This window comes from Pelodiscus sinensis, chromosome 11, assembly GCF_049634645.1.
Source record: "Pelodiscus sinensis isolate JC-2024 chromosome 11, ASM4963464v1, whole genome shotgun sequence".
In the NCBI taxonomy this organism is placed as follows: Eukaryota; Metazoa; Chordata; order Testudines; family Trionychidae; genus Pelodiscus; species Pelodiscus sinensis.
The window spans coordinates 45,027,932-45,055,144 of record NC_134721.1 but is presented as its reverse complement, the minus strand read 5'-3'; the positions used below and the strand labels follow the sequence as shown (position 1 = coordinate 45,055,144).

Genomic DNA, 27,213 nt, shown 5'->3' with positions numbered 1-27,213 from the left:
ACGGAGCTTGGTCCTGCCTTGAGGGCGGGGGCCTGGATTCGATGACCTCTCGAGGTCCCTTCCAGTCCTATGATTCTATAACCATGAAACGAGCCTCCCCAAACTCAAAACTCTTCATTTTACCACTTCCTTTGCCCTGCCCCTCCCCCAGCCTCCACTGCAAGGCTGTGCACACATTATAGGACTGAGCACCTGTAAGGAAAGCCCCAAAGACGTCACCTTGCGGGCAATTCCCTCCCTGCCCGCATAGCCCTGCGTGGCATCTGGGCAGCAGCAGAGACCTTGCCAAGCGTTCCTGGCAGAGAGGGGTTATACAATCTGCCCCGATGCGGGAAACAAGCGAGGAAGTGGTTGTGCTAGCTCTAGGGTGGCGGCGGCAGTGCAGTGAATGAGAATGAGAATGCGATGGTTAGCAACTCAACCCTTTTACTGGAGAGACAGACGCTCTAGCAGAAGAGGCCCCAAGCCAGTGGGGCTGTTGCTGGCCCCGGGAGCAGAACATGTGATTTCCTGAAGGCCCAGCCGCTGGTGAGGAGAGCACTGCTTGGTGGCAGTCAGCTGCTGGAGGGGGGCGGTTGGCACTCGTTGCCAGGCTGTGAGATCTAGGTGGCACCTGCTTTGGGCAGAGTGCCTGGTGACACACGCTGCTCCCGGCAGCGGGAGAAAGCTGCTTAGCACAGCGTCGCCGGGGGCGGGAGCAGCCCGTTCTCAAGTACGGAAGGGTTCAGAAACGCGGATCCTGCTGAGGCAGTCTCTAGCGGAGCCCTGGTCTGCTGTATCGCATGGACAAGGGCTTGTCTGGCTTCTGTTCTAAGCGGGGACTCTGACTCAGATTGCTGGCCTGCCTGGTCCCGCTTTGCAAGGCTGAGGCCTATGGCTGCACTTTCAGCTCCTCTTGGATTTTCTTCAGGGCATCAGCCATCAGGTTGCAAGCTTTCTTGTGCTTCTGCCAGTGCTGCACCTGGCACGCCCTGCAAAGGGGAAGGGACGGAGCGGGAATGGTAGAAAGGAACACATGGGAACTGGGTTGGGGGCTGGGATGCACTATGGAGGCCTTCACCTCCAGGGCACTGCTTCAAACAAGGGCTGGCCAGTGATGAAAAACTGTTCCCCTCTAGCCACGCCTCGGGCTGTGTGAAACAGAGTGGGGGGATCTGTAGCGGGCAAGTGCCTGTAGCCACTGTCACTGAGTGGCCCCTCAGCTACGCCCAGCAGATGCCAAGGACCCTGTGCTCCCACGCCAGAGCTCTCCCTAGGTGCAGTGAAGCACAGGCGCTGAGGAAGCTAGGCCGCTGCCGCTGCTGGGATAAACAAGGGACTCTGGCTCTCAGCCCAGCCCCTCCAGCATCGGCCCAAAATGCACTGGGCTTCTCATAGCAGGGACCGTGCAATGGCTGCTGCTGCCCCAGCGTGGGACATAACTGACCCCGGAGGATACGGCTTGTGGGGCAAGGCCAGCAGAGCCCACCGGTCCAGTGACGCTGACCACAGGCATAGGGCTGTGAATTCATGCACTGATTGGAAACTCCCTGGCAGCCATGAAGCCCAGGCCCACGGGCTGCAGCATTACGGGCACAGAGACCAGCCAGGGCGGCTAGACCCAGCATCGTGAGCACCACGTGCTCCAGAGAAAGGACCAAGTCCTATGCTGCTGTGGGCAGGCCCTGCAGGAGGCCTCTGGTACCAGCTGTGCCCAGGGCGAGGTGAGATGCCAGTGACGCCCTGTGGGCAGCCAGGAGCTGGGACAGACCCTTCCCTGCTCTGCGTCATTACCGTTTGCAGTACCACTCGTTCTGGCAGCGAGAGCAGCGCTTGGTGGCCTCCAAGCCGCACAGCCCGCACTTGGGTTTCTCTGGCGCAAGAGCCTCCATCACGTCCAGGTTGTAAGTCTGCGCCCACCTGGCCGGGGGCGAAAGCAGGCATCAGCCCCTGGCACAGACTAGTGATGTCCTAGCAGCCTCCTGGCACGAGTGGGAGATGGGGACTGGCCCTGCAGGGCTAGGGGCTTACCGGCAAGCTAGGCCTTTCAGCTCATCCTCTGAGGGGCTGAACATGTGCTTGACCTGGTGCTTGGCGATGGCCTGCCACTTCCCAGCATTCTCTTGGGCAATGCGGTCCCTGATGACAGGAACCTGTCAGGACAGCAAAGCGGGTGAGAGGAACGTCCTGTCCCAGGATCGGGGGTGCCTCTGGGGCAGGACATGCTGGGGCCAGCGGAGTTCAGTCTGAGCCTTGCTTTGTGTTCCAAGGGGTGTCTGTCTCCAGTTCTACCTGAGGATCCCTTGCTAGGTGATGAGAACTTGCGTGAGAGCAGGAAGTGGGTGTGTGACGGAAGATGTGGCTGATCTGGTGCAGGGGAAAGATGAGACAGAGCCGTGTGTAACACACATGCATGTGGTGAAGGAGGACAGTCTGCGTGGGGGGTGGAGGAAATGTATTCGTACAGAGCTGTCAACGTGCATGAAGGGCTGAAGGAAGAGGTGACAGATCTGCTACAAGAACCACTCATTGCCAGGGTTTATGGAGAAGCCTCCAAAGCACGTGACTCCTAGCTGCATGGGACAAGTCAGCCGTTAGCAGCATTTATTCTGGGAGGTGTGCTGATCCCCTGGGCCCGCTGCATCTTCCCAGTACAGCTGCCCCCTTCAATTCTCCCCAGTCCCTCCTCTTGCCCCACTCTCCCATGCCAGCCCCAGCCTCACTTTTCTCCAGGAGGACAGAGGCGATGAGGCTTGTGGCAGAGGGGATCAGGTGGAGTGAAACAAGGCTGTGCCCCTCGCTAACCCATGGGAGTGAGAAATCAGTAGCAGGGTCTGACCACCATACTCTGACCAAGCTGGGGGGGAAGGGGTGCCCTGAACCCAGCGCTCCCGAGTCTCTTTCCCGATTTGATCCTTCCCCAGAACTGAGAACTTGTCCCATCTATCGTTTCTTGGAACAGAAACACCCTGACGAGCCCGCCAGTGCCAAAGAGCAAATGCCAGCCAAGAGCAGCGCCCGGGGCTCAGGCTACAGCAGAAAAGCTGCTGCTTCCAAGGTGCGGCCGCCCCCGCAGAGCAGAACGGCCACGCAGCAGTGGGGAGAGGAGGGCGGCTGTCTGAGAAGCAGCATGGAAAAAGCCTTTTTCATCATGGCCTGGCACAGCGGCAGTGGGCGAGCTCATCGGGCAGGATGCGTGCTCAGCATGTGTGACTGGAGCTGGCTTCCCCCGCCCACTCAAGATGCTGAATCCCAGTTACAGGCACAAGGCAAATGCTGCAAGCAGAAAGGAGACCAAGGAGGAGATGAGAAGAGCAGCTCGGGTAAGGGCCAGCCACACGCCCTGCCGAGCAGTGGCTGCCAGCCCTGCATTGCTACCTCTCTCAGAGCTGGCCAGACGTGGGAGCAGAGAGCGACTCCACAGCTACCTCCACTCCATCCTTGCCGAAATCACCAGCTCCAGAGAAAGGACCAAGTCCTATGCTGCTGTGGGCAGGCCCTGCAGGAGGCCATCCTTGCCGAAATCAATCATGCTGCTTGGCTTACTGCACAGCTTTCTCCTCTGCAGCCTCCCAGCCCTCTGGACTCCATCCTGCGCCCAGGCAGAGCTGTGCGGCCACAGTACCCCGCTGTTCCTCTGATCAAAGGCCAGGTCAGACCACCCTGGTATAAATCCCCTAGAGCTGACAGTGTAATGTCTCTCTCCCTCCTCCCTGTCCCATCTCTCCACTCATCTGCAGCCTCCTCTGGCCCTGCACACAAAGCTGCCACTCTGGGTATAAGAGCCTTCTCATCTGTGGCTCCACTTTCCCTTCTCTTTGCAAATTCCACCGGAATACCCGTCTCCGCCGCGCCAGCACGTGCCTCTCCGTGCTCTCCCAGCTAGCAGTAAGTGCTCAGCAAAAGCACGTGAGCTACGTTTCTGTGAAGAGTGCAGTACAGACTAACTACATACACGTGTGCTACAAACCAAGGATGCCGCGGAGCCCTGACTTAACCCCCACTTCCCAGCTCTCGAGGGGAATTTAATGGAAACATCAAGACACTCGCAGGGTCCGTAATAGGGGACTCTTCCTCTGGGCCTCCTGTGCGTGTGGAAGGGAAATTAAGAGCGATGGTAAACAGGGACTGAATTGTTACCGGGAAGCAGCAGCTGACTCCCCTCCACTCAGACACAGTGCTAGAGCGTCAGTGTGACCCTGTTAATAACCCAGTGTTGTGAGCTGCTGGCTGCTGCCTTCTTCCGCAAAGCAGACGCTACTGGCACGGGGTGCGGAGAGCAGTGCTAGCCAGAGCTGGAGTCTGTGCAAGACTTCCGTCCAGGGGCTGCGTAGAAGAACAGGCAGGCACAGCTTGGCCCATGGTACTGATAGTAGCTGTGTACCTCACAATCGCCAGTGTGTGTGTAAACTCACACCCCCTGCTGGGGGCTGGGCTACTATCTCCATTGTTCAGATGGGGAACTGAGTGACTCAACCAAGGAGACACAGGGAATCTGTGGCAGAACAGGAACTGAACCAGCGAGGGAGGCGCCCTAACCACTGAGCCATCCTCCCTCTCCATAATATAGAATTTCACCCCCGGGCTCTAGTGACTCGGGCTTTGCTCTCTCATCACCATCACAAGGGCAAGCTCCCAGCTCTCAGCGGCCTATGTGGAAGCCAGCCCCTCAGGGGATGGCCTTGGCAAAGCACAGGCCCACAGGGCCAGTAAAAGACGAGTGCAAAGCACAGGGGCTGGGCCAGGGCATGTGCCCTCTCTCATCACAGCCCCCCACACCCAAGCAGAGGGAATACGCTCAGCCTTTGGCAACGGCTATCCACAACACAGCTGGAATGGAGGAGACAGACTGGCCTGGGGAGAGGGGCAGTGCTGGAGATACCTGCTCCAGGATGAGGTCCTTTTTGGGTGGACCAGGCTCTGTCACGGCGAGGTGGCTCAGAAATCTCTGCATCTCCACCAGATTTGGCAACTGGTCAATGAGGACATCGGTCAGGAATGCACGGAGCTACACCCAGAGAGGAGAGCGGAGAGCGAAAGGCGAGAGATCAGGACAAGCCACGGAAATAATCGTCTGGTTAAAAAACGAGCTGCCGGGAAGGGTCTCTCAGCAAGGACTAAAATCAGTGACGTTAAGCAGTGTCAAAAGCCTGTGGTACCTGGCATGGCTGGAAGTGCTGTAGGGGAGTGAGGGGTGCTGGCTAAGCTGGGTGGGGAATAGCAGGTCCGGCCTGAGGTGCGTTGGCAAAGCTGTGGGAAGTAGCCCAGCGCTGAAAAGCAGATGTGGGGGGGAGTGTGCTGGGCCTGAGCTATTGATGGGAAGTTTGCACAGTGTCTGCCAGCATGGCACAGGGCTCTAGCGCCCTCAGACTCCTCCTTCCGCAGGCACTAAAGCCAGAAACTGCATATCCCTAGTTAAAGCTCTCAGCCTCCACGCCTGCAAGCCAGGCGCGACATCCCCACGGAGGCGCTGGGTTGGCGGCCCTGGAACCTGATACCCAGGACCAGCAGCAGCGTGAGTCTCCTAGCACACCCTGTCTCAAAGCTGGCCAGGAGAAACTCCACTAGGGCGAGTTCAGCCCGTGTGGCCCTCTCGGGCCTTGGACTCCGCTGAACAGCGAGGAGATAACTCATGCTATGGGCCTCTAAACACGAGTGGCATGAACAAAGAAGCCATCTTGGACCTGGCAACATGGTATTTCCCAGCTTGTGATTCTGGTTTCAACAAGGATATGCCCACCTAACACATGTCCATGCCTGTAGGAAAGCCCCACTCTTCCCTGCACCTGGGCACCACGCTGGGTACATGTACAGACTCTGCCACTACGTCGCGTACCTTTAGGAGCTGGCTCTTGTTGAAACCATTCAAGTTGTATTTCCGTTGGCATTCTGGGCTCAGGAGGAGGTTATAGAGGGCGATCCACACCTGCCCATCCAGCTTGGTCATCTTCACATGATCTTCCGGAGGTACCACGTGCCAGGCTCCATTCTCAAACTTCTTTAGCTTGCCTGAGATACGCAGCCAGGAAGCCAGAGGGTGAGAGCGAGACAACAGAGAGAAGACGGCCTAGTGGTTAGGGTGTCAGCTGGGACTCACACCAAGGTTCATTTCTCTGCTCCAGCACAGACTGCCTGTGTGAACCTGGGCGAGTCACTTAGTCTCTCTGTACCTCAGTTTCCCTCTGTAAAGTGAGGCTCCTAGCATCTCCCCCCCAGATGTGAGAGGAGAAAGCCATTTACCGGTTGTAAGGTGCTCAGAGACTGGTGAGGGGGCTAGTTAAGGACCTCAGGGAGATGAACGGATCTCATGGTGTTATAATCTGTACAGGCTCCCAGGAACACACACCGCTAAGGGAGCCGGGCAAGGAAGAAATGCTGCTGGGCTGGCGTGAGGATATGGAGCAACCCACCCCAAGGGCGCATGGGGGCTGGCAGTGCCCTCTTCATCCTTCCCCTGTTATGGATCCATAGGATGAGTCCTAAGCCCCAGCTTTTCAACAGTGCCATGGAGAAGTCCCTGCTGTACTGCAGACCCTCGGGGTGTCCCGCTTTTCCTTCAGGGTAGGCCCTGCAGCCTCACCACCACCAATCTGGCTTCAGCTCCCCAACTTCACGCCGTAAGCCTGGCCCATCTGAGAGTGGCTCCGTGGCCTGTATGCCCTGCAGGCACCTCCACCAGTGCTAATACATTTAAAAGGCTGGCACACAGCAGGGGGAGACCTGGCGCGTCCTGGCTCGCGCTGGGTCCCCCGCAATGTGCTTCTGGCAGGCTCTTAATACATTTCAAAAGCAGAGGCATGGCATCTGGGACTGGGCACGAGCCGGTCCCGCTACCCCCACCTCCCCTGGAGATGGTACTGCATTACTTTTTTGCTCTTTTACTGCATTGGGGACAGCAGCTTGGTGGCTGCCAGATTCAGATGAGAGAGACCACAAGCAGGGACCATTTTGGCAGGTGAAGCACTGCAATCCCATGTGAGCGGCGTCTGCCCAAGAGCTGAGTCAAAGGGAAACTGAGGCACACATGCAGGAAGTGGTCCCTTGGACTTGGCTAGGAGGGGAGGGAGAGGGAAAGCCAGATGGAAATCCATGTGGAAGATGGAGAGTGAGAATGAACCTAGGGACAAGCTTTTGGCTATTTCTCCCTTTATGGGAACCACCTATCAGATGGGCTCCAGGGGAAAATGCTACAGCCCCATGGATGCGCTAGTCTGAGCTCAGAATTCGTACCTGCTTCGCGGCGGCTCCATGGACAATGCTCCAGGAGCTCTACCAGCAGACAGGGCAGGTTGTGAGTGTTAAGCATCCGTGTCAGGGCACTCAGGGGCAAACTGGAGGAAAACGAGAGGAACTAGTGAAAACACCAATTGCAAACAATGCAAGATCAGTACAAATGCTCCAGAGAGCTCTGGGGAAGACACAAAAGTGACAAAATAAATCTCAGTCACACCAGGGTCATTCTTGCGGATCCACACAGCCAATCACCTAGCATGGCAGGAGCTACACACCCAGGTACTAGCACCAGGATCCACACACGGCCAGCCACTGGGCACCACCACATCCCGACGCGGGTGCTAGCTTTGATCCTTTCAGGTGCTAGGTGGCTCCACAAAGCAAGTGTCCAGCGATACTCCCTCTGGGAGCCAACAGCCAGCCACTGAGAGAGGAGGAAGCACGCAGCAGACCTGGTGCGCGGGCTGCACATCCAGCTACTGCGTACAGCGGGCTCCAGACACCAGAGCACGAGCACCAGAACAAAGGCTCCCAGTCCCTGAGCACAGGAGGCCTGACATATAAGAACATAAGATAAGAACATAAGAACTGCCGTACTGGGTCAGATCAAAGGTCCATCTAGCCCAGTATCCTGTCTGCCGACAGTGGCCAGCACCAGGTGCCCCGGAGAGGGTGGACCGAAGACAATGATCAAGTGATTTGTCTCCTGCCATCCCTCTCCAGCCTCTGACAAACAGAGGCCAGGGACACCATTCCTACCTCCTGGCTAATAGCCTTTTATGGACCTAACCTCCATGAAATTACCTAGTTTCTCTTTAAACTCTGTTATAATCCTAGTCTGCACAGCCTCCTCTGGCAAGGAGTTCCACAGGTTGACTACATGCTGTGTGAAGAAGAACTTTCTTTTATTAGTTTTAAACCTGCTACCCATTAATTTCATTTGGTGACCTCTAGTTCTTCTATTATGGGAACTAATAAATAACTTTTCTTTATCCGCCCTCTCCACACCACTCATGATTTTATAGACCTCTATCATATCCCCCCTCAGTCTCCTCTTTTCTAAACTGAAGAGTCCCAGTCTCTTTAACCTCTCCTCATATGGGACCCGTTCCAAACCCCTAATCATTTTAGTTGCCCTTTTCTGAACCCTTTCCAAGGCCAAAATATCTATTTTGAGGTGAGGAGACCACGTCTGTACACAGTATTCCAGATGTGGGCGTACCATAGTTTTATTCAGGGGGAGTAAGATATTCTGGGTCCTATTTTCTATCCCTTTCTTAATAATTCCTAGCATCCTATTTGCCTTTTTGACCGTCGCTGCACACTGTGTGGAAGTTTTCAGAGAACTGTCCATGATAACTCCAAGATCTCTTTCCTGATTTGTCATAGCCAAATTAGCTCCCATCATACTGTACCTATAGTTGGGGTTATTTTTCCCGATGTGCATTACTTTACACTTATCCACATTAAATTTCATTTGCCATTTTGTTGCCCAATCACTCAGTTTGGTGAGATCTTCTTGGAGTCCCTCACAGTCTGCTTCTGTCTTGACTATCCTAAACAGTTTTGTATCATCTGCAAACTTTACTACCTCACTGCTTACCCCTTTCTCCAGATCATTTATGAATAAGTTGAAAAGGCTGACCGTTGGGGGACACCACTAGTTACCCCTCTCCGTTCTGAAAATTTACCATTTATTCCTACCCTTTGTTTCCTGTCTTTTAACCAGTTCTCAATCCAAGAAAGGACCTTCCCTCTTATCCCATGGCCATGTAATTTACACAAGAGCCTTTGGTGAGGGACCTTGTCAAAGGCTTTCTGAAAATCTAAGTATACTATATCTACTGGATCCCCCTTGTCTGCATGTTTGTTAACCCCTTCAAAGAACTCTAATAGATTAGTAAGACAGGATTTCCCTTTACAGAAACCATGTTGACTTTTGTCCAACAAATTATGTTCTTCTACATGCCTCACAATTTTATTCTTTACTATTGTTTTTTGACTAATTTGCCCGGTACTGAAGTTAGGCTTACCGGTCTGTAATTGCCAGGATCGCCTCTAGAGCCCTTTTTAAATATTGGTGTCATGTTGGCTACCTTCCAGTCATTAGGTACGGAAGCCGATTTAAGGGATAGGTTACAAACCACAGATAATAGTTTAGCAATTTCCCATTTGAGTTCTTTTAGAACCCTTGGATGAATGCCATCCGGTCCCGGAGATTTGTTAACATTAAGTTTTTCTATTTGTTCCAAAACCTCCTCTAATGACACTTCAATCTGGGACAGTTCCTCAGATTCATCACCCACAAAGGACGGTGCAGATTCGGGAATCTCCCCAATGTCCTCAGCCGTGAAGACTGAAGCAAAGAAATCATTTAGTTTCTCCGCAATGGCTTTATCGTCCTTGATTGCTCTTTTTATATCTCGATTGTCTAGGGGACCCACAGGTTTTTTAGCAGGCTTCCTGCTTCTAATGTACTTAAAAACATTTTGTTATTTCTTTTTGAGTTTTTAGCTAGCTGTTCCTCAAAAAAAGTTTTGCTTTTCTTATTACATTTTTACACTTGATTTGACAATGTTTATGTTCCTTTCTATTTATCTCACTAGGATTGGACTTCCACTTCTTAAAAGATACCTTTTTGTCCCTTGCAGCTTCTTTTACATGGTGGTTAAGCCACGGTGACTCTTTTTTAGGTCTCTTGCCATGTTTTTTAATTTGGGGTATACATTTAAGTTGGGCCTCTATTATGGTGTCTTTAAAAAGTTTCCATGCAGCTTGCAGGGATTTGGCTCTAGTCACTGTGCCTTTTAGTATCTGTTTAACTAACCTCCTCATTTTTGTGTAATTCCCCTTTTTGAAATTAAATGCCAGGGTGCTGGACTGCTGAGGTGTTCTTCCCACCACAGGAATGTTGAATGTTATTATATTATGGTCACTATTCCCAAGCGGTCTTGTAACAGTTATCTCCTGGACCTGATCCTGCACTCCACTCAGGACTAAATCGAGAATTGCCTCTCCCCTTGTGGGTTCCTGCACCAGCTGCTCTACGAAGCAGTCATTTAAGCCATTGAGAAATTTTATCTCTGCTTCCCTTCCTGATGTGACATGTATCCAGTCAATATGGGGGTAATTAAAATCCCCCATTATTATAGAGTTCTCTATTTTGGTAGCCTCTCTAATCTCCCTCAGCATTTCAATGTCAGTATCGCTGTCCTGGTCAGGTGGTCGGTAATATATCCCTACTGCTAAATTCTTATCATTGGAGCATGGAATTTCTATCCATAGCGATTCTATGGAACATGTTGATTCATTTAATATTTTTATTTCATTTGATTCTACATTATCTTTCACATACAGTGCCACTCCGCCACCCACCCGGCCTGCTCTATCCTTTCGATATATTTTATATCCCGGTATGATTGTGTCCCACACATTTTCCTCATTCCACCAGGTTTCAGTGATGCCTATTATGTCAATCTCCCCCTTTAATATGAGATAGGTGAACTAGAGTATCTTATTAGTCAGACTCCTAGCATTTGTGTAGAAGCACTTTAAAAATTTGCCACTGCTTATTTGTCTGCCCTTCCCTGATGCATTGGATTCCTTTATATGCAGTTGTTTGTCTGCTCTGGCCCATGGTTTGTCCTCTCCCCTCCTCCCTTTCTGACTATAGCTTAGTGAATCTCTATCAATGGATTCTCCTCCAAGAGAAGTCTCCCTTCGATTTATGTGCATCTCCGCACCAATTGGCTTTCCTCCATCTCTTAGTTTAAAAACTGCTCTATGGCCTTTTTAATGTTTAGTGCCAGCAGTCTGGTTCCACCCTGGTTTAGGTGGAGCCCATCCTTCCTGTATAGGCTCCCCCTCTCCCAGAAGTGTCCCCAGTTCCTAATAAATCCAAACCCCTCTTCCCTACACCATCGTCTCATCCACACATTGAGACTCTGAAGCTCCACCTGCCTACCTGGCCCTGCACGTGGAACTAGAAGCATTTCCGAGAATGCCACCATAGAGGCCCTGGATTTCAGTCTCTTTCCTAGCAGCCTAAATTTGGCCTCCAGGACATCTCTCCTACCCTTCCCTATGTCATTGGTACCTACATGTACCACGACCACCGGCTCCTCCCCAGCACTACACATAAGTCTGTCTAGATGCCTCGAGAGATCCGCAACCTTCGCACCAGGCAGGCAAGTGGCCATACGGTTCTCCCGGTCATCACAAACCCAACTATCTATGTTTCTAACAATCGAATCACCCACTACTAACACCTGCCTCTTCCTAACAACTGGCATTCCCTCCTCCTCAGAGGTATCCTCAGTGCGAGAGGATACCGCAACATCCTCTGGGAGGAGGGTTGCAACTACGGGATGGTTTCCCTCTGCTCCCATTGAATGCTCTGTTCCCTTGAGACTTTCATCCTCTTTAAGAGCACTGGGGCTCTCGGAGTGGAGGTGGGACAGTACTACAGTGTCCCGGAAAGTCTCATCAACATAGCTCTCTACCTCCCTTAGCTCCTCCACTTCAGCCACCCTGGCCTCCAAAGCCTGAACTCGGTCTCTGAGGGTCAGGAGCTCCTTGCAACGAGTGCACACACACGCCACCCGGCCACAGAGCAGGTAATCATACATGCGACACTCGACGCAATAAACAGGATAGCCCCCACTCTGCTGCTGGGCTTCTGTCTCCATTTTTCTTATGAATAAGTTTAAGTATAATCTTGGCTTCTTTTTAAATCTCTGGAATATAGATTATTCTAAGAGTTATGTTTTAAAGAAGGTCAGAAGTCACTAGTGCCCTCTAACCTCCCTCTCCAAACTCCCTGTTAGCTGCTCCTGGTCGCAAGCTCCCTGGTCGCTGACTCTCAGACTTATTTAGCTCTGGTAGCCCCCTCCCCCCCGGACTGAGGATCAGCCTATTAACAGAGGCTTCTAGATTTCAAACTTTTTAGAAGTTCCTTCAAACCAACCAACCAACCAGGCAAACACAAGCTCAGCACACAGCAAATAACTCCCCCCCGCCCCACACACACTACAGACAGCCACTTACCACAAGGGTCCCGTTTTTACTCCTCTTTTACCTGGAGAACTCCCTCTCCAAACTCCCCGTTAGCTGCTTCTGGTCACAAGCAGCAGAGCTGTGCAGCGAGCCTGCCCCAGTTCCTAGGCTCGGCTCCAGATTGGCCGAGAGCCAGCTGCTTACCTGTCTACCTGGTCAGTGATGAAACGGAGCACGGAGAGGGCCCTCAGGGAGATCTCAAACTCCATCACCTCTGCCTGCTTCCGCAGCTCCTGCAGGGTGAAAGCACAGACCCACAAGCAGGAGGAGTTAGGAAGCCCAAGTCACACCGGGCTGATTCCTGCCCCAAGGCCACCTCATGCTGCAGCCCACAAACACCTCTCAGAGGACAGCGCCAGAGAGCTGAATGATGTGAGTACTCCTGAAGGCAGCAGCTAGTCCAGGCTCCCCATGTGAAGCATGCCATCGGCTGCTGCTGGCTATCCACACACAGCCAGGGGGCAGCAGGGCAGGCCTGATGCTGAGTGCTCAAGGCCAGCCCAGGGAAGGACTAACTGCCCTGATCTACCATTTGAGGGCACCTAATGTCAGCATGGCCCCGGCACCAGATATCCCCTGCTCCCAGATCTTGTCTGTCAACTCCAGGTTCACCAGCCTGCGTCTGGACTCTCCCCACGCAGAGGGGCACAGATGTCAGGGTGGGTGGACGGATATCAATTAGCCATCACAAAGTGTAGACTTGAAATTCGGCAAATGTTTCTAACTGCAGGAGGAGAGACGCTGGGAGCAGCCTCCCATGGGGAGCAGGGGGAGCAAACCCCCTAACTGGCTCCAAGCCAGAGCTCGATACGTTTATGGTACGAGACAGCCTGCAATGGCACGTAGCCAATTTCCAGAGGCCAGTGATGGGACACAGGATGGGGAGGGCTCTGAGTTACGACAGAGAATTCTCTCCTGGGGTCTGGCCCACTTGCTCAGGGTCTAAGCGACAGCCAGATTGGGGTTTGGGAAGGAGTTTTCCCCTTGGTCAGATTGGCAGAGACCCTGGTGGTTTTTCGCCTTCCTCTGCTGTTTGGGGAACTTGCAGGTTTAAATTAGTGTCACTGGAGGGTTCTCTGCAACTTGAATCACGGTGACTCAGCCACAGGCTCAGGGTCTATTAGAGGAGTGGGGAATGAGCGAGGTTCTGTGGCCTGCAGTGTGTTGGATGGGCCCTCTCCCCCAGCTGGGGCAGCTCTGCGCAGAGCATCATGCGTCCCCGGCCCAGAACCAGACTTCCTGGCTGCAGCCTGCCTTCGTGCCGCTGGCCAGGATCCACCTGAGGATCCAGGTAAGCCTGAGTCCCAACCCCCCTCACCTGGAGCCTTCTCCTGTACACCAAACCCCTCATCACTGGCCCTAGCCCTGAGCCCTTACCCCCTCCTGAACCCCAAATCCCTCATCCCCAGAGCCGTTTGTCATGATATTGGCCCAGTCCATCACACCCTTGCACCCCAACCCTCTGTCCCAGCCCTAAGCCCCTCACCCCAGCCGCATCCCAGAGCCTGCACCCCCAGCCACAGCGCTAACCTCCCTGCACCCCCACCCTCTGCCCCCTTTCACATCCAGTCTATTCTCCTCTTGGAATCCGCCCAGAACACATAGTTTTCAATACTGCAATAGCTACGACTGTCGTTCTCGCTTGGACTACCTCCAAGGGTAAACAGAAATGCCCCGTTGGGACACACATCCTGGAAAACATCCCTACTGTTCCCCAGTCCCATGACTTCCTCGCAGTTTGGGCGGGAAGCCAAAGGGTGAATGCAGTTCCTGAGACCACTGCTGTGGTGACTGTCTCTCATTTTAAAGCCATTTCACCAAATGATTCTGTGTCCTGTTTACAGAGGAGAATGTTAAGAGATGAGAAAAAAACCCCAAATGCACAATACTGTCTCATGCCAAAAAGCAGCTGAAAAAGCAACAAGATCAGGAGCAACAATGTCACATCCAGAGTCAGGACTGGCTCAGAAGGCTGGATATGACCTTTTCCTCCTTAGGTCAGTGGTTCAAAACCGGCCCAGGACAGCACAGGCTGAGCTGTTACCATCTCCTGGGGTTGGATGGCCCATGTGAAATGAGTCTTAGGCCAGTTTCTGATGGAAACCCACCAAGATCGCAAAGAACACAACTGCAATTAACAGGACTGGTTCCCTCCCTCCTACTCTTCGCAGAGGGGTCACAGAAACAAAACTGTCCTCTTACCCCAAGAGACAGTCTAATACAGTCATGGTTGAAGCACCCTTGTCGGACAGAGTAGGAAAACTCTTGCTGTCTCAGCTCCTCATGAGCCACCAGAGAAAACAAATCACCCATCAAGAGACTTCCACCAATACCGAGTTCACGCAGAGGAATGGCCCGATAGATTGCGCCTGTTCATTGGGTTTTGGATACGAGGCCTTCGCGACCATAACAATGTCTAGTGTTTCCAGGTGTTCGGTATTGACCCGGACAGTCCGGTATTTTCGCCTCCCATCCGGTAAATAAATTCAGGAAATACCGGACAACTAAAATGTCTGGTATTTTCTGTTTTTCTCCCTGCCAGGAGGCGAAAATACGGGACACCTGGCAACCCTACAACACACTCGGCAACTGGGCCCAGCCCCTGGCCTCCCTGCTTACCTGGGGGGAGGAGGGGAACGGGAACCTCAATGAAGAAAACAAGATGGCCGCCAGCAAAAACTCTAAGGGTATGTCTACACTACAAAGTTAGTTCGAACTAACGGACGTTAGTTCGAACTAACTTTAATAGGTGCTACACTAGCGCTCCGCTAGTTCGAATTTGAATCGAACTAGCGGAGCGCTTAGTTCGAACTAGGTAAACCTCATTTTACGAGGACTAACGCCTAGTTCGAACTAGCTAGTTCGAACTAAGGGCTGTGTAGCCCTTTAGTTCGAACTAGTGGGAGGCTAGCCCTCCCCAGGTTTCCCTGGTGGCCACTCTGGCCAACACCAGGGAAACTCTATGCCCCCCTCCCGGCCCCGGACCCCTTAAAGGGGCACGGGCTGGCTACGGTGCCCGTGCCAGGTGCAAGCCTGCCAGCACCCAGCTAGCAGACCCTGCACCTGGCACGGCACAGAGCCACCCACCCGATGCCCCCCAGCCCACTCCCTCTTGCCGGGACCAGGCTGGCGGCTCCCGGGAGTTTGCCCTGGACCGCAAGAGGCGGGCACCTTCCTGGGCTAGTGCGGACATCGTGGACCTCGTCCACGATCTCCGCACTAGGCACAGGAAAGTGGCCGTCTAGGGCAGGAGAGCTGCCAGCCTGGCCACCCAGGACCAGGTGTGCATGAAAATCAAGGGGGTCCACTGAGACCCCCGACACTGAGCCCTGAGCTTACAATGGCCGTCCTGGGTCAGACCAAAGGTCCATCTAGCCCAGTAGCCTGTCTGCCGACAGCGGCCAACCCTAGGGACCCTGGAGGGGATGGACCGAAGACAATGACCAAGCCATTTGTCTCGTGCCATCCCTCTCCAGCCTTCCACAAACTTTGGGCAGGGACACCACTCCTACCCTCTGGCTAATAGGACTCCATGGCCCCAACCTCCATGACTTTATCTCACTTCCCTTTAAACTCTGTTCTAGTTCTAGCCTTCACAGCCTCCTGCAGCAAGGAGTTCCACAGGTTAACTCTTTGCTTTGTCAAGAAGAACAGCTTTCTCTTACTAGTTTGAAGCCTGCTACCCATTCCTTTCCTTTGGTGTACTCTAGTCCTTCTTTATGGGAACTCAGGAAGAACTTTTCTGAATGCACCCTCTCCACCCAACCCCTTCTTTTAGAGACCTCTATCCTGTCCCCTCTCCGTCTCCTCTTTTCTAAGCTGAACAGTCCCAGTCTCTGTAGCCTTTCTTCATCTGGGACCTGTTCCCAACCCCTGATCATGTTAGTTGCCCTCCCCTCTCCCAGCCTTTCTCTTCCCCTCTCCCACCTCCTTTTCCCACTCTCCCCCAGTTTTGTTCAATAAAGACAGAGTCAATGTTGGAAGAAACGTTATCTTTATTTTGTACATCAATAAGAAGGGGGGCTAGGGAAGGGTAAGTGGAAGGAGGTGAGGGAGGAATGGGGTACGAGCCCCCGATGGGGAGGACTGGGCTGGCTCTGCAGGCTTCTGGGGGTGGAAGCTCTCCTGCAGCCCCCCAATTACTCCCTCTCCCCAGATGGCAGCCTGCGGCAAGTGCAGCCGGGCTGATGGCCGAGTGGTGTGATGTGCCCAGTGTGGGCACTCAGGGCACTCCAAGCCAGAACTTCTTTGCAAGCGGGGCACCCCTTAGAACTGTGTGTCCGGGGTGGGGGTCGGGACCCTTTAAGCGCAGCCCTCGGCTAGCCTGAGACAGCATCTCCATGATCTAAGTCCTCCTTTTATGCCCTGCCGGCACTGCTTCCGGCCATCCTTAAGCCCTGTCCAGAGTCCACTCAATGTGGACTTACTAGTTCGAACTAGCAAAACGCTAGTTCGAACTAGTTTTTAGTTCTAGATGCGTTAGTTCGAACTAGCTTAGTTCGAATTAACTAATTCGAACTAAGTTAGTTCGAACTAGCGCTGTAGTGTAGACGTACCCTAAAGGACTGAAGCAAGGGGAAGCAATGCGTTCCCTGGGTCTCAGTCCTCAATGGCTTCCTATCCCTATTCTGACTGCACGCGCTTAAAGGGGCCATGCTGTTTTAATGCGGTTTTATTTTATTTTTTGCTTAACTCTCGGGGTCCTTTTTTTTTTTTTGTTCAACAACTTTGGTCTTCCCCCCCTTTTTTTCCCCCTCAACAGAATTTTTCCCCAGTGTTTTTTTTTTTTTTTTTTGGGGGGGGGGGGTCGGTATTTTGGTTAAACCATCTGGCAACCCTAACGATGGCCTTTCCCAGGCCTGGACATGTCAGACAGACCTGCTAGAGGTTGAGAACTGACACTTTTAACCCACCTGCATTGATGAGGCACTGGCCAGATCGTCAGGCAGAAGCTTTTCATGGGCTGGGAACTCCCCGTTGGCGCTTCGAGCTACTAGCAGGGTCAGTTTCCGGTGGCTGTAATCGATCAAGTCCAGAATGGTGTCCTCAGCAGATTCACAGATTTCCTATGAAACAAGAGGGTGGCAGAGTGCTGTTTGAGAGAAGGTATTCCCTCCAGAAAGTTCCTGTTTCAGATGGCCTTCTGATTAGAAGCCACCAGTCCAACTGGAACAATACCTGCAGATCTCAGTGTCACAGGGGGCTGATTGAGATCTACCTTATGGCTTCAGGCTGAACATAGATACGGGGCAGAGTTTAGGTCATTAGAGTTGCAGTAATTCTGCATTTCCATTTGCTCAATTGTCTGGGGTTTTATGTTTTAGCTTTAAAGTGGCAGAACTGAGATTAGAACTAGGGGAGGGGAGGAATCTTGGGACAGGGTTTGGTCTGTGCCCCAGCTTGTCACAGTCTCCTGAGAGGGATAGCGTTAGCATGCCAGGCTCCAAGGACCCCCACAATCCCACAGGGACAGGACTGTGACCTCCAAGTCTGGGCCCCGTCTCTTTCTTCTGGCTCCCAGCAGTGAATCCAGCCAAGCCAGAGTCCTGGGGGAGACTGTACCGTAGCTCTTCAGGGCGCAATGCTCTCAGGGAGAATTTACAGTGACACAGGCAGCCTTTAAAAAACAAGGTAACTATCTACTGGGCACGTGGTGCAGGAATCTGGAAGCCTTAGGAAAATGAAGGTTAAAGTATAGTCCCTTTTGCTCAGGCCAGAGCCCCAGACAAGCTGTGGTGAATCCCACATTCTGGGTTTCCCCCCTAGTCTGATCTCCTTGGTCAGGTTCCAGGTGAGAGTCCTGACTCCTTCCAGAAGCCCACACTATCCGCGCTCCTCCCACCTTCCAGTCCTTTGATCGGAGCTGGGGATGTACCCAGCTTCCCTGCCGAGAGGGGGGAATCCATCCATTCCCCTCTGGGATGCTGGTTGCTAGGTGCCAATGTCCTGGTAACTGGGTTTTCCACTGGCATCTCAGATCTCCTATGGAGTCAGCCTCAGTAAGTCCTTTCTTCATGACCCATTCGGGCTCAGAGAGGCCAGCAACACACATCCACCTCTCTCTTAACCAGCCCTGACAATTAACTGAGCTCCTTCCCCTTCCCCAGGTAGCCAGCCAAACTATAGTGGAAACCGAGGCGCACATAGGACTCCTCAAAACACTACAGAAAATTCACACTTCATCACAGGTCTGGAACCTACTCCCATGATCTGCCCACTACACCAAGCTGCCTCTGTACTTGCAGTTTGGGGAAAGGTTTGCCTGTTTCATACATGTGTCCCAACATCACATCTGGGATTTCCCTGTTCTGGGGCCTGCTGAATTCATCTCTTACCTTGTGAAAAAACACTGTCTCCAGGAGGTTGATAATAGAAGCTTCATGGTGCAGCTGAGGCAAGGTGGGAGACAAAGCAAAGGTCAGAGGAGCGTTATCTAGAGTGCCCATGGTAATATGCAACCAGCCTGCAACCGAGGTAGCCCCCAACAAAGGTGAAGTCAGAAGCCCAGCCAATGAGGCAAATTCAACCCATGGAGTCCTTAGCCAGGTTCATCTTTAATACAGATGCATGGCCTGTGGAAACTACAGGTCCCAGCAAGCAATGCTCCATCATCATTTGAGGGCAGGCTGGAGGACTGCGAACTAGAAGCCCGGACCTCTGGATCACTGCAAGCGTATTGTGCAAACGGTACCCCCTGGTTCCTGGCATGTGGCCAGTATGATCCCTTTGCGGGGGGCAATTATTCCTGGCTTCACTAGAAAATGCTAGTGCACTGAGGGTATGTCTATACTGCATTCCTCTTTCGAGAGAGGAATGCAAATGCAGCCGAGAGAAATTGCAAATGAAGCGCGGATTTGAATTTCCCACGCTTCGTTTGCATAATCGCGTCCGGCCGCTATTTCAAAATACCCTATTTCGAAATAAAAAACGCTGCGTAGACGCGGTTATTTTGAAAGGAACCCCTTCTTTCCAGATAAAGGTTATTTGAAATAACGAAAGAAGAGGTTTCTTTCGAAATAACCACGTCTACACAGCATTTTTTATTTTGAAATAGGGTATTTGAAATAGCGGCCGGATGCGATTATGCAAACGAAGCGTGGGAAATTCAAATCCGCACTTCATTTGCAATTTTGCTCGTCTGCATTTGCATTCCTCTCTCGAAAGAGGATGCAGTGTAGACATACAAGAGACAAGAGTGTCCTTTGCTACTAAGATCTGTCCCACCACCAAAAGGGCCTGCGAAGGCATTTCAGTGAAATTCTTGAAGTGTCAAAGGCCACCACTTTCCAGTCACCCTGAAGATTTCACAAGACATTGGTGGTGGCCTCAGAGTGCGTGTACCAACTTGTGCTGGTGGCCACTCTGACAGTTTTTCCTAAAACACTGACTTAACTTTACAGAAAATAAATATGGACAAATACACATCCAAATCATTGTAATTTATTCATGTAGGTTTTTATTGCAGAATCAATAGTAAAAATAATATAGTTGTCTCTGTTCTTTACTAGACCTACATAGAAGAGAAACAAATAATGGATTTTGCACTTTCCTGTCTTTTTTGTTGTTTTTGGGGTGTGTGTGTGTGTTTTGTTGCTTTTTAAAAGTCTCTGAGGAGTACTGTGGCACCTTAAAGATGATTTATTTACCCATAAGCTTTTGTGGGTAAAAACCTCCTCATCAGATGCAGGAAGTGGAAATCAGAGGTCTTAACACATATATCCCAATGCTTGTGATTTAACATACATATATAATCCAAATCTTTGTGAGCTCCACTCCATGCATCTGACAAAGTGGTTTTTACTCAGGAAGGCTGATGCCCAAATAAATCTGTTAGTCTTTAAAGGTGCCCCTGGGCTCCTCCTTTTTGCAGATACAGACTAACAGGGCTCCCACTCTTGGGGTATGTCTACACTACCACCCTAGTTCGAACTAGGGTGGTTAATTTAGTCATACGAACTTGCAAATGAAGCCCGGGATTTGAATTTCCCGGGCTTCATTTGCATGTTGCCGGGAGCCGCCATTTTTAAATGTCCGCTAGTGCGGACTCCGTGCCCGCAGCTACACACGGCACGAACTAGATAGTTCGGAATAGGAAGCCTAATCCGAACTATCTAGTTCATGCCGTGTGTAGCTGCGGGCACGGAGTCCGCACTAGCGGACATTTAAAAATGGCGGCGCCCGGCAACATGCAAATGAAGCCCGGGAAATTCAAATCCCGGGCTTCATTTGCAAGTTCGTATGACTACATTAACCACCCTAGTTCGAACTAGGGTGGTAGTGTAGACATACCCTGAGACTCTAAAAGACTTGTTAGTCTAGTTCGTGAAAAGTGAATTGGAGGTTGTGGCCAGACAAAAAGCCCCAGGTGGCAGCAAGAGACCACGGTAGCCACATTTGAGAACCGCTAATCCAAGAGATCCTACCAGATGTCAGGAGATGTTGCTGTGAAGATGCCTGAAAGCCCTGCACATCACCATGTTATAGGTGGTGGTGGAAGTTTGTGCAAGTTTGTTCTTCTACATCTTCCTCCAAAATATCCATCTTTGACTGCTATCATAGCTACAGAATTGGACTAGAGAGCCTTTTAGTGTCTACTGATAGCACAATTCCTAGGAAAGTACCTCCTAGCCAGTACTAGCAAGTGGCCCTAATGGAAGTATCCCGGGGAGACAGGATTGTGGCAGGATTTCTTAGAATCCCAAAGATCATACCGGACCGTCTTTCCTCCACACACATGCTGGGTGCATACTGCGCAGTCCTGTCAGTCAGCAGCACGAACACCAGTGAGCTGTGCTAACTAAAAGGCAATGAAACTCAAAGTAGAAAAAGACGGTTTCTCAGTTTTTAGAACCAAGAGATTTTTGTGGCGTGTTAAATGGCCAGAATATCATATACGTTCAGTGCTTGAATGACATGTAAGATCACAGCCCTGAGAACTTTTGGTCATTCATGGTTCTATGGCTGGTTTTAAAGGGGCAGCAGTTACCCCAGTGCCCTGGCCAAAGTCTAGGAGAGGTGATCATAGTCTATTGGTTGTCAAAATTTCCACTGTCATCTCAACTGGATAGCAGATCCTTCCTCATTCCCTAAGTTTACGTTGTGTTCTTATATGCTAAACAGCTGCAATGTTCCACCACATGGGTGGCTACCTTTCAGAAGGGGGGGGGGAAGGAGTGATCCTTTGTAGTCAAAGCATGTAGTCAACCTGTGGAACTCCTTGCCAGAGGAGGCTGTGAAGGCTAGGACTATAATAGAGTTTAAAGAGAAGCTAGATAAATTCATGGAGATTAGGTCCATAAAAGGCTATTAGCCAGGGGATAAAATGGTGTCCTTGGCCTCTGTTTGTCAGAGGCTGGAGAGAGATGGCGGGAGACAAATCGCTTGATCATTGTCTTCGGTCCACCCTCTCTGGGGCACCTGGTGCCGGCCACTGTCGGCAGACAGGATACTGGGCTAGAAGGACCTTTGGTCTGACCCAGTACGGCTGTTCTTATGTTCTAAGTTCTTTGGGATTCTTGAGAAGAAAGGTCTTATGTAAATAAGGGTATAATATTAATGAGAGTTTTGCCTGTGAAAATGATTCACGTGCAGCTACTGCAGTGAAAGCCTTAACGGGCTATGGACAAGGTGTCTCGTGAAGCAGGCCTGCTGGAGCAGAAGTGCCATGCAATGCTGACATCCTAGATCATGGCAGTGCACTAGAATATCGTGCAAGTTTGTTCTCCAAGAGCTCTCTGTACTCACCACCAAGTAGATGGGAAAGGTGCTTTTTGGCTTGAAATCCTCCAGCTGGCACAGCACAGGGAACACCTTGTGCTTCCAGATCTCCACAGAGATCAATTCCTCAATGAGAATAGGGACCTGGCCAGAGGAGTAAAGCACAGAAAGTGAAACCTATCAGGCAAGAGAAAAGGAAGAGAGAAGCCAAGTGCCGTAAGAGTATTTTAGTCCTAGAGAAGAGGATGCTGAGACACACAGGTTTGTTGCACTGATCATCTAGGTACTTTCATATGCCTCATCATCAGACTATCTGCTTCATCCATTGACAGTCATTTCTGAAATCAGTATCTGCCCCCACCTTTCCATTGGGTGAAATGGGACAGCATATCTGGTGCAGGGCAAGGAGGGATTCAGAGTTCAAATAATCTATTTCCTAATATAGCAGCAACATTTCAAAGGGACCGAATTTGTAACTGAGGTAAGGCTCCACTGATTTCAGGGTTACATCGGAGCCAAGTGCAGCCCTTGATTGTATAAGCAAGACCCAGTTTGTTTAGCAACAGTCTGCTCTGGTGCAACCAAACCTCTATTTGGCATTCAGTTCAGGGGTCCTTTGTACCCAAAATGTAGACAAACTGGAGGAAACACAGGGGCTGAGCAGGGAGGAGAGAACAAGAGCCAAAGGTGTAACAAACTGAAACTAGAAAATAAGGCACGCATTTTTACCAAAGGATGGAACAATTTATCTAGAGAAGTGGTGGATTCCCCATGACCTGAAGTCTTTAACTTACAATTAAACAATATGTGCTAGCTCAGCCATGAGATATGGGTTTGATGCAAGAATCACAGTGGCCTACCTTAATCAGGATGTCAGATGAGATAAGAGTGGTCCCTTCTGGACTTAAAATCTATCTATAATGTGGCTAAATGACTGAGGCCCAGGGAGCAGTATGGAAGAGTGCAGATGCCAAGCACAGAGAGAACTTGATTAGGCTCGTACAACGGAGTGCTTTGGACAACAGAAAATCAGGACTGCAGCGCAGGGCACATTTCCTGACTGAGGGGTGAATCAGGCTGAGGAGTCACCCCGCAAAGAGGCAAGAGCTCACTTGGCCCAGGCACTGTAGGGGGATGGGCTTGTGGAGCTTCCCTCGTGCCCAGGGTGCACAGTGGTGCCCCAGCACCCACAGGGGCTCACCTTGGCATGGCTCACCAGCAGCTCGAGCAGGAGCTGCTCCTGGCCGGTGGAGGCGCTCAGGATGGCCTGCATGTTCAGCTTCTCCAGGGCCTCGTGCTGCCGCAGCCACCTGCAGAGGGGAGCCCGTGTCGCCTGGCCATGGCCTGCCTGGGACCCAGCTGGGACACGGGTCCCCCTCCGACAGACCGACCCCCGGGAGGCTGCTCATCAGATCCCCAGAGAGTGGGAATGGGGCACCCCCCCGGGGCTCCCCCACCCCCGAGGAGCAGCCCCCCTCCCGGGACTCCCCCGCCCCCGAGGAGCAGCCCCCCCCTCCCGGGACTCCCCCGCCCCCGGGACTCCCCCGCCCCCGAGGAGCAGCCCCCCCCTCCCGGGACTCCCCCGCCCCCGAGGAGCAGCCCCCCCCTCCCGGGACTCCCCCCCTCCCGGGACTCCCCCGCCCCCGAGGAGCAGCCCCCCCCTCCCGGGACTCCCCCGCCCCCGAGGAGCAGCCCCCCTCCCGGGACTCCCCCGCCCCCGAGGAGCAGCCCCCCCCTCCCGGGACTCCCCCGCCCCCGGGACTCCCCCGACCCCGAGGAGCAGCCCCCCCCCTCCCGGGACTCCCCCGACCCCGAGGAGCAGCCCCCCCCCCGGGACTCCCCCGTCCCCAGGGCTCCCCCCTCCCGGGACTCCCCCGCCCCCGGCTCGCACCCCTGGCCCCCGGTGTCCCGCAGCGGGCCGCTCCGCAGCGCCTGCACCAGCGCCTCGGCCTCGCCGGGCAGCAGCAGCGCGGCCGCCTCCGCCATGGCCCACGCGTCGCCATGGAGACCGGGCGCCGGCCTGGGCGGGGCCAGCGCGCGCCCGGCTCCGCCCCGCGAGCCGAGTCCCAGGGCCCCGCCCCTTGCCTGGCAGCGCGCGGGGAGGGCGGGGCTTGCAGTCAAACTCTCCAGCCGACACTCGGGGGTGGCTGCCGCAGGAGCATCCCCACCCCGGCCACGCCCCGCTCACCCCCGCGGCGGGGGGAGGGGCACAGGAGCTACCCGCCCCCAGCTCTGAAACAATCTAGGCCAGGCTCCCACTTGGAAAAGTGCCTGAGAGCGGGGCAGCGCCTCCCCCCGCCCAGCCCTCGCCCCGCCCCCACTTTCCATCCGCCACCGCGCTGGGAATGCACCGACGCTTCAAAGGCCATTGGATCAGTTTTATTGCCACTGACTCACTCCTCTCCCGGAGCCCCCTTTACCGAACCCGGCTACTCCGCTCCCACAGCCCCCTCTGCTGCTGGATCGGGGCAGCCTCACTGGGCTGCGGGGAAAGCGGCTAGGGACAGAGAAGGCAAAACAATCCGTGCTTCTGAGAGTGGAAACCACCCCCCTTCCCTGTAACACACAGACTCAGGCTGGTCCCCACGTGGGGGTCTCTGCGCCCCAACTGAACACCTTCCAATTCCCATGACAGCAGTGACGAGTTCGTGCGCGACCAAGGCTGGCCCAGACACCGTGGAACCGATGATACCAGCGGCACGTGGCAGAAGCCAGCTGGCTCGCACACGCTTTGCACTGAGATGCCAGAGCCATGCTTTGCTATTGTGGAGCAATGCAATTGCTCTCCGAGCAGCGTTAGCGGAAATACGCCACCCCCCTCTCCCCCACAGGAGCCCAGTCACTTGAAAGAGCCACAGTCTGGGCTCTTGGAGCCATCTCCAAGCGGTGACCAGCTCCGCCTTCCAGCCCCCGTGTTCTTCTCTCCACGCGGCAGGACGCTGCCTGTCCCCGTCCCAAGAGAGATTCACTTCCAGCAAACAATGATGTTGGGATCGTTCTCCAGCCTCTCGTCCAGCTCTCGGTAGCTCATGCCTGAGGGAGAAGCAGAGAGCAACGGTGTCAGAACCAGCCCATCTTTGGCACTAATGCAAGTCACTGTTACCACCCATAGGGCGAGGCAGGCACCAAGGCGAAGTGACTTGCTCACAGCAGAACATCTGGATCGTGCCGGATTGAGAGCTCCTGTAGACTTGCTTTGATCTGAAGCCTGGCCCAAGTTAAACCACCGATTCTGGAGTTTGCTTCTCCCAGCCTGGTCACCGGAAAGCAGGGCTGAACCAGAGATCTGGCCCTACGGTGTGATCCTGGCTAGCTCGGCGATTATCACTTCTATGTCAATGGCCATGTCAGACAAAAGCAAGAGGCCATGGAGACTGGCACTATGCCAGTGTTCCCCGTCCTACTTCACCAATCTCGCCTGATCCTCACCTCCAGCACACTCACTGACTGCAGCCTTCCCCTACAACGCCTCCCCCCGACGCCCAGCACGTGGTCTTCCATTTCCGTTTTAGCCCTTCCCTGTCTCGCTAGTACAGCCGGTAATCGCACTGGCTCAGGCATCCCCTCCTGCACCGTCACCTTGCCAACCCTTCTCTTAGGCTGCTCCCAAGCAGACGCTCCAGCACACCAACAGTCCAGTACGGGAGACTCTCATGACTTGCAGAATCATTGTTCACAGTTCCGTGTATTCTCGGGGCTGGCCTGGCCTGGCGCGGGTGGGGGATGGCAGAGGCCAGGAGCGGCAGGGAACTCATCACAGCTCCCGGCCCTGGTTCCCCACGGCTATCAGGAGCCACAGCTGAGTTCCCCATGGCTCCCAACCCCTGCAGTGAGTTTGGGAGCTGCAGAGAGCTCCTTGCGGGGCCTGGAGCCGCAGCGGCTAGTATTTGGGGATTTCGCCATTGGCGGTGGTACCAGGAACGTGTGCACTGCGAACGGTAGTTTTCCTGTAGCCGAGATGTGGGCAGCCATTCATTCAGCGGGGATCTGAGCCCACCGCATTCGTGCTGTACGTGGGGGGTACCCACTCTTAAATCCAAGTCTCCAGAGGGAAAAACTCTCATCCAGTCCCCTCCTGAGGTGCTCAGCTCTCCAATCCCCTCCCTCTGCAGCACAGCCCTTTCCATTGGGCCTCGCAGAGACGGCCAGGAGCTGCTCTTTCTAGCACACGGCAGAACTGTTTGTTCTGCATCCGCTCCGGGCTGCAGGCATCTATTCGCCGTGTGCAGCGCTGCCTTCGAACAGCAGCGACCCTACTGCCAACGCTCCAGGGTTTTGCTGTTTCAACAGGACTCAAAGGGAGAGGAACACAAATATCCAATGGGTTCTGAAAGGATCTGCTTCGCCGGATCCTCTTCTGGGGCTAAGCTCCCACCATCAGGCTGCAGCAGGGATGGGAAACGGCTCTCGGCTGGGTTTGTTACGAGGCCAAGCTAGGCAATGGCTGCCAGTTATTTCATTTGATCCGGTAGGTTTGTCCAGTGCCTGGCAATTCCTGCATATTGCTGCAACTCCCACAGCAGCACAGAGCCGAAGGCAATGGGGCCCTGACCCTGGCTCTGAGGGCCAATGCAAATCAGGGTAGCGAGCCTTACGGCCAGGAGTGGCCTGAGGCCGGCTGCGGCAGCTGGCGCCCCAGGAGCAAGTTGCGATCGGCACCCCTGCCTGCATGGCCGTGATGTCATCATCAGGTGCCCCAGGCCGGCGGCACCCTAGGCTACTGCCTAGGCTGCCCAGGCTCACGGGCCGCCCCTGCTTACAGCCCTTGAACGAACACCCCTCCCCTGCTGCTGAGCCATCCCTGGGCTCTCCCCTCTGGCTGCACAGCCGGGCGCCGGTACCTGTTTTACAGCAGATCTCATCGTAGCTGTGACAGCCCGTGTACAGTCGTGCCGGGTGACTCTTCTCGTCCCGCACTATCTTCACAGGGTACTTCTGGAGCCGGCGGATCAGGCCCTTCATCAAACCGAACTGGATGAGCTTCCTGAGGGGGGAACGCACTGCTCTCAGAAGGGCTGCCGGCCCGGGAAACCATTCACCTGCCGCATGGGAGCTCAGCCCCCGCCCAGCCTCTCCTGCCGCTTGAGCCAAGCCAGAAGGCTGAACGGGCGGCCTGCCAGCAGGCTTGGGGGCTACAGGTTGAAGAGAAGGGCCTGACGACATGACCCAGCTGGGGCTGCTGGGCTGGCAGGAAGTGAACCGAAATCACAGTAGGATTCTGAACAAGGA

The 27,213-nt window shown here is 53.5% G+C and overlaps 2 protein-coding genes across 10 annotated transcripts in view; both read right to left on the bottom strand.

Moving 5' to 3' along the window:
* Nucleotides 1-409: 409 nt before the first annotated feature.
* On the bottom strand, nt 410-24,517 carry ZMYND10 (zinc finger MYND-type containing 10). 4 transcript variants are annotated; one of them, XM_025189499.2, is made up of 12 exons: nt 24,382-24,517; nt 23,186-23,294; nt 22,012-22,128; nt 18,603-18,656; nt 17,181-17,333; nt 12,412-12,500; nt 7,210-7,310; nt 5,816-5,988; nt 4,862-4,987; nt 2,011-2,132; nt 1,774-1,899; nt 410-971 (listed from the first exon to the last, which is right to left on the bottom strand). In XM_025189499.2, exons 2-12 carry the CDS (start codon nt 23,255-23,257, stop codon nt 872-874), a joined length of 1,233 nt encoding a protein of 410 aa, XP_025045284.2. In that variant the 5' UTR covers nt 23,258-23,294; nt 24,382-24,517; the 3' UTR covers nt 410-871. The 4 variants fall into 4 exon arrangements, with proteins under 4 accessions (XP_025045284.2, XP_075795623.1, XP_075795625.1 ...); XM_075939508.1 differs by lacking the exon at nt 24,382-24,517 and adding an exon at nt 23,876-24,189; XM_075939510.1 differs by lacking the exons at nt 2,011-2,132; nt 24,382-24,517 and adding an exon at nt 23,876-24,189.
* Nucleotides 24,349-27,213, bottom strand: part of NPRL2 (NPR2 like, GATOR1 complex subunit) — a 15,720-nt gene continuing 12,855 nt past the window's right edge. For all 6 annotated transcript variants that reach the window (XM_075939516.1, XM_075939515.1, XM_075939512.1 and 3 more), the window contains 2 exons: nt 26,826-26,968; nt 24,349-25,017 (listed from right to left, as the gene is read on the bottom strand). In XM_075939516.1, coding sequence (XP_075795631.1) covers nt 24,950-25,017; nt 26,826-26,968 — 211 coding nt within the window. In that variant the 3' untranslated portion in view covers nt 24,349-24,949. The remainder of the gene's footprint in view (nt 25,018-26,825; nt 26,969-27,213) is intronic.